The sequence below is a fragment of the Ranitomeya imitator genome, chromosome 2 (assembly GCF_032444005.1).
Source record: "Ranitomeya imitator isolate aRanImi1 chromosome 2, aRanImi1.pri, whole genome shotgun sequence".
Lineage (NCBI taxonomy): Eukaryota > Metazoa > Chordata > Amphibia > Anura > Dendrobatidae > Ranitomeya > Ranitomeya imitator.
Genome location: NC_091283.1, coordinates 827238690 through 827245970, shown reverse-complemented (window position 1 = coordinate 827245970; position 7281 = coordinate 827238690). Strand labels below are relative to the sequence as shown.

The following is a 7281-nucleotide window of genomic DNA, read 5'->3' as shown; positions in this document are numbered from 1 at the left end:
CATATGATGGGGGTTAAACATCAGGGAGTCCCATATATTATCTACGAGTGTCCGGTGTTTGGAAATTACTTGTCTAAACCAAAAATCCCTTTAATCGAAGTCACGATGGCTGCAGACTTTGAACATTTTGGTTTAGATCATTAGGACTAGACAATGTTTAACTGGGTTTTACTCCTAGAGCTCTCAGGTCCTAAAATCATGGCACGCACAGTGTGAATATATGTGTATAATATGGACAAACGGACAGGGACGATTCCACATAGATCTTCTGACCTCCCATTCTACATACATAGACAATCTCCTTCTAGCTCATCCCAGAGGTGTTGGATGGGGCTGAGGTCCGGGCTCTCTGCTCATGTTCCCCCTCCATGTCTGTATGGAGCTTGTGCACTGGGCACAGTCATTGGGAACAGAAAAGGGTGAACCCCAAACTGTTCTCACAAAGATAGAAGATACAATTGTCCACAATGTCTGGTGCTGAAGAATTAAGATTTCCCATCACTGGAACTAAGGGTCCAAGGCCACCCCCTGATACCAGCCCATAACATTATCCTCCTCCACCATCTGTACAGGGGGCACAATGCAGTCAGGGGGTAACGTCCTCCTGGAATCACCAAACCCAGCCTCCTCCATCAGATGCCAGATAGTGTGATCCGTCACTGCACAGAACATGTCTCCTCCAGAGTCCAGTGGTGGCGGCTTTACACCACTCCATCCGACGCTCGGCATTGTGCTTGGTGATGTACGGCTGCATGCAGCTGCTCTTCTATGAAGCTCCAGGAGGGGGCGCAGTGTTTGGGCTGATGTTATACCAGAGGAGGTCTGGACTCTGCAGTTATGGGGTCAGCAGAGCGGTGGTGACTTTTCTGCCCTCTGTTCCTCAGCACTCGGCCCCCCACTCTATAACGTTACAGAGGTCTCTCCGTGCTTCAAGGTGCAATCAGCAGCCACATAGTAGAGCAACTGGGAAAATAATATTTTTGGAGGAAAACTTGTGTTATTTTAATAAATTTTTTAAAATGATGCGCAATTTTCTACCATACTTCATCCCCGAATCATCAAGAGTGCACTGGAGGAAAATGCGTCAAATTCATTAAGGAATACGGATACATTTGGTGCAACTTTCAAGCTGCTGGACACCACCATAAAGAATGGACGCCAATAGTGACTGGAGTATATTTCTGCCTTAGGCTACTCTCACATATAGGTCTTTCGCCATCAGGCTCAATCCGGCAAATTTTGAAAAAACTGGATCCAGCGAAAGATGCCGCCGGATCCGTTTTTTCCCATAGACTTGTATTAGCGCCGGATGACCTTACATTTCGTCCGGTTTTTGCTGGATCCAGCAAAAATGTCTGGAAAAAACTACACAGTAACGTTGTTTGTCTCCGGTGAAAAAGCCGGAAGCGCCGCATCCAGCGCTTCCGGCTGTTTGCTAGAATGGAATCCTATGGGAGCCGGAGGGTGCTTGATCCAGAAGATGACGGATTCAGGCGCCAGATTCCGTTTTTTTAAACTGAGCATGCTCCATTTTTTTTTAAATCCAATTATCTGGATAGGCTTGTCGGATCTGTCGAAAAAACTGATCCGTCGCATCAGTTTTTCACAATCCGTTTTTTTCAACATTCGACGGATTGTGCCTGATGGCAAAAACCTGATATGTGAAAGTAGCTTGATTAGGCGCCTCTTTAGTGGTGTAAACTTTGATGAATTTGCTTGTCATGCTCCTTCCAGTAAAGCTACGATCACTTTTCAAAATGTTACTGGGACTGGAGGGAAATTATCAAATGTTGTGACGTTTCAAACTATTTTATGCCTGAATTGTGGAGAAATCTGTTTGATGAATCGGGGGCTTTGTGTTCCAATCCCTATTTATTTTGAATATCTGCTTCTTCTCAGTGAATAGAACATTCTTTCTAATATCCGGAAACTACAAACCTGTGTAGACCTAGATACTTCTCACAGCTGAGAGTTTGTCACTGTTGCAGCCAGTCTAGACACTCCTCTCTAGTCCCGGCTGATACATTGTATTTACCCTGAAACTTTGCAACAAACAATTAGAAAGCAGCAACAAAGAAAAAGATACATAGAAATGGACGCCGGATACAATTGTAGTCACCTATGGGACAATATTTAGGGGCACGTGATGTCTGAACAGTTTTATGTGTATACAGTGACTGATCCAGCAGGGGGCAACAAGGGGGTCTCATGTGATCAGTGAGGTCTCATGTGATCAGGGGGGTCTCATGTGATCAGGGGGGTCTCATGTGATCAGGGGGTCTCATGTGATCAGGGAGGTCTCATGTGATCAGGGGGGTCTCATGTGATCAGGGAGGTCTCATGTGATCAGGGGGAGGTCTCATGTGATCAGGGAGGTCTCATGTGATCAGAGGGGTCTCATGTGATCAGGGAGGTCTCATGTGATCAGGCAGGATGAAGGTTTCCATGAAGGCCTCTGCATAAGAAGACATAGGACAGGTTTGTGGTTTCTCCATATTTGTGGTGTATGGCTATAAGCCGCCATGTTGGCAGCTCTGGTGTCAGCAGGACCGGAAGCAAAAGTTTTGCTTGGTGTCTTGAGTAACACACAGTGCATGATGAACCTGCATTAATGATTAACTCCTTCCAGGCCAGCTGGGAGACTCTCACTGAGGAACACGGCTCCTAAAAATGCTGCTCAGATCTCTGCTCCCGGTCTGTAAGAGGGGATTCTTCCACGCTGGGACCCCCAGGTTCATGCACAAGCTGGCGAGCAGCACAAAGCCTGCCCTGGACATCTCGGGCATCTACCCTCCCATATCAACCCCCTTCGATGACCGGGAACAGGTGGACTATGACAAGCTGGAGGAGAACCTGCGAAAGTACTCCAGCGTCCCATTTCGAGGTGCGTATTTTGGCGAAAGTATTTTACCGTTATACCCCCATTTACACGCACCAGCAGAGTGTGCGTATTCATCACATCGAGGAAAGGTGGCAGGTTCTATGGGAGCGAAGGATCGGATGTGGGGAAATCCTGAATTCCTTCCTAGTAGGTGTCGTGACATTTGTGCTGCCCCCCCCCCATATTTTAGATCAAGTTTGATGTGCTCCATCCACTCAGCCCCAGCGCAGAAGCCCTTCAGGGATTCGTCCCATCTTGTACTTTTATGACCTATAAACCTGTTATATGTCATAAAAGTGCTCGTTACTCGAGTTTGCTCGTTAGTGATGAGCCAGCGTGCTCGGATAAGGTGTTATACAAGCTCGCTCGTGTCTTAAACAAGTATTTTCGCGGTGCTCAAAAAAAATGCTATAGTCCCCTCGGCTGTGTCGCGGCTGATCGACATCTGCAGTTCGATGTCTTACAGTTTTTCCGCTGTCTAATAAAGCCTGCAGTGCAAACATCCTTTAGAGAACATACCCATCTAAATTTACCTGCACAGCAGCATTTGGTGAGGATTTAACTGCAGGGTGTACACTGAGGGTGGTCTTATCGTGCCCATTTAATACCACCATATAGGGCCTATGTAATGCCAACATAGTGTGCCCATATAAGGCCACCATATAGGGCCCATGTAATGCCAACATATAGTGTGCCCATATAATGCCACCATATAGTGTGCCCATATAATGCCACCATATAGTGTGCCCATGTAATGCCACCATATAGGGCCCATATAAGGCCACCATATAGTGTGCCCATGTAATGCCACCATATAGTGTGCCCATGTAATGCCACCACATAGTGTGCTCATGTGATGCCACCACATAGTGTGCCCATGTAATTCCACCATACAGTGTGCCCATATAATGCCACCATATAGTGTGCCAATGTAATACCACCATATAGTGTGCCCATGTAATGCCACCATATAGGGCCCATGTAATGCCAATATATAGTGTGCCCATATAATGCCACCATATAGTGTGCCCATGTAATGCCACCATATAGGGCCCATGTAATGCCAACATATAGTGTGCCCATGTAATGCCACCATATAGTGTGCCCATATAAGGCCACCATATAGTGTACCCATGTAATGCCACCATATAGTGTGCCCATGTAATACCACCACATAGTGTGCCCATGTAATACCACCATACAGTGTGCCCATGTAATACCACCATATAGTGTGCCCATGTAATGCCACCATATAGGGCCCATGTAATGCCAACATATAGTGTGCCCATGTAATGCCACCATATAGTGTGCCCATATAAGGCCACCATATAGTGTACCCATGTAATGCCACCATATAGTGTGCCCATATAAGGCCACCATATAGTGTACCCATGTAATGCCACCATATAGTGTGCCCATGTAATACCACCACATAGTGTGCCCATGTAATACCACCATACAGTGTGCCCATGTAATACCACCATACAGTGTGCCCATGTAATGCCACCATACAGTCTGCCCATATAATGGCACCATATAGTGTGCCCATGTAATGCCACCATATAGTGTGCCCATGTAATGTCACCATATAGGGTGCCCATGTAATGCCACCATATAGGGTGCCCATGTAATGCCACCATATAGTGTGCTCATGTAATGCCACCATATAGTGCCTAATTAATGCTACAAATAGCATTATGGTGTGGATTTGTTACCGTCCACCAGTGCAGCTACTAATGAGACTATTTGGCTAATTTCCCCTTTGTCCATGCTGTAATTGGTCCTGCCCCCCAATATCCCTCTTGTAGGGTTTACTAGAATATTATTTTATTATGATATTTTGGGCATGTAAAGGATTTGTCCCGCTGTTCTCCTGAATCCGGCATCGTCTTTCATTTGTTTGTGCGCCTCACCTATATTAAGATACGTCCTCCTCTTCTCTGTATATAAATCTAATCTTGTTATTCAAGGGGGTGTGCTCCTTAAGAAGACGCCCATAAAAGAGTTGATGACCACGCCCACTTGACTTTAAAAAAACAAACAAAAAACATTTACATAATGGAGCGGAAGAGCCATATATCAGGAACGGAGAGGAGCAGGAACAAAAGAAAAACATCACCGGATTCAGGAGGACAGTGGGATTTACACAAGCAAAAAATAAAATTATATACTGCCCCCTTATTAAAGGGAACCTGTCACCCCCAAAATGGAAGGTGAGCTAAGCCCACCGGCATCAGGGGCTTATCTACAGCATTCTGTAATGTATCCTGAAAGATGAGAAAAAGAGGTTAGATTATACTCACCCAGGGGCGGTCCCGCTGCGGTCTGGTCCGATGGGCGTCGCGGTCCGGGGCCTCCCATCTTCTTACGATGACGTCCTCTTCTTGTCTTCATGCTGCGGCTCCGGCGCAGGCGTACTTTGCTCTGACCTCAACAGGACAAAGTACTGCAGTGCGCAGGCGCCAGGCCCCTCTGACCTTTCTCGGCACTCCAGAATGCTGTAGATAAGCCCCTGATGGCGGTGGGCTTTGCTCAACGTCCATTTTGGGGGTGACAGGTTCCCTTTAAGGCCGGCGTGAACAATGCTAGCCTGTGATTAATCAGCTTAAAAATTAAAAAATACATATTTATGGCGAGTCACGTCCTCTGTAAATGAGTAGAGCTGAGCTGCAGTACCCGGCACTGCCATCAGACAGGTGTGGTGCCATTTCTGTCAAATTGATTCTCTTTTCTGATCCTGGAAAACCCCTTTAAAATTGCCATAAATGTTAGTCTACTCTCTTACATATAAAGTTCCCACTGGCGCACCCGACCCTACGAGAGACCGATTACCGGGTAGCGCCTGATCGTAATGAGGCTCTTCATTATAAGTGTACGAAAACTAAGAATAGTCATCAGCTATTCATGGGGACGACTGACGGCTCCGATCCGCCTAATGGCATGGCGCTGATATATGAGGAATTAGCAGGGTGGGATTATCACATTATCACTCTGCATAACTATAAATTAGAACAGGGCTCGCAGCCAAGTTTCACGAGTGTCACATTTCAGATGGAAGCTTCTTTATTAATTACTTTCCCTCGTACAAATTTAGAAAAACATGACTGCTTTCAAATAAAAAAACAGCGCTGCACAGGTCTACAGGATGCATGCGGTACTGCAGCCCAGCCCTATTGAAGTGAATCAGGCTGAGCTGCAGTAACGCATGCATCATGTGCACAGGTGTGGCGCTGTTTTACGGTGAGAGAATGTGATAATACCGCCTCTGCGTGACCAGATGAGGGAAGCTGGAATCGGAGAATGCCTTTCCTGCACAATCGCCATCCCAACCCCCTTTTTTGGCTTTGGATGCCACAAAATTGCTGGAATTGATTCCCAAAAATTGGGTTTGTTGCTCCAAATTCAGGGCGGTTTGCATATATGTTCCCTGGAAAACTGGTGTGTTTTGTAATTGTTTTTATATCAGTCATTAATTTCGGTGCCTTTTTTTTTTTTTTTTTTTTTAATTTCTTACTTGGCTGCATTTATTTTTGAGTAAAAAATACATTTTTTTCAATTTTGGTTTAATCAAAAATGTATCGCCGTTTGCCTTCTACAGCCTGTGTGTTGTACGATCTATTGCTGGCTGCAGAATGAGTTAACTAAGAGGCAGTAAGTGAGCTCGTTCTGATGGTTCAATGGGATAATTTTTGAACTCTTATTATATCTGTCTTCTGTTTAGCTGCTCTCTGCTGATTTATGACCACAGACCACATCAAAAGTTTAACGTGCAGGGAAATAAAGAGCAGGTAAAAAGCCAAACGGTGCAAAATTTTTAAGGAAACCTTAGTACAAAAATTATTATAAATACATGTATTTGAGTTAAAAAAAAAAAATCCCACAAATTGTCCAATCCCTTTAAGGCCTCCACACACACATTAGATTTATATAGGCAGAAAATGAATGTCCATGGGGCCATCATCATCAGTGTCATCAGGGAAGAGAAGGATCGGCCATGCGATACGTAATAATTACAGTTGTGCAAAAGGATTCGCAAGACCCTGATCCAGGGGCCATGTCAGTATTTAGTGTCCAGAGACCTCCTATCTCGTATCCCCGGTGCGCAGTCCTGTGTGCATCACTTCGCATTCTATGATGTTGCGCTGGATTTACTAATTAGATGAGGCGCCGGGGATGCGAGGTGGGAGGCGCACCGCAGGGGACTGGTCCGGTGGCCACAGAATACTGACCTAGTCACTGGTTTGGTGCCTGTTAGACAGTCCCTACATGTGTTGTGGTGGTTGAAGAGCTGTGAGACATGCAGCCGCAGGCACTCGAGCATATCATTCAAGCACGCCGCAGACACTCGGCCTACTCGAATAATCTGAGCACGATCGCTCATCACTAATTAGCTGCTGTAA

General features: G+C 45.7%; 1 protein-coding gene across 1 annotated transcript in view; it reads left to right on the top strand.

Annotated features, from left to right (window-relative positions):
- The first annotated feature begins 2408 nt into the window (after nt 1-2408).
- The window catches only part of HOGA1 (4-hydroxy-2-oxoglutarate aldolase 1), a 61773-nt gene continuing 56900 nt past the window's right edge, over nt 2409-7281 (top strand). The window contains exons 1-2 of the mRNA XM_069755905.1: nt 2409-2478; nt 2630-2884. Of these exons, the coding sequence (XP_069612006.1) occupies nt 2671-2884 (214 nt within the window). The 5' untranslated portion in view covers nt 2409-2478; nt 2630-2670. The remainder of the gene's footprint in view (nt 2479-2629; nt 2885-7281) is intronic.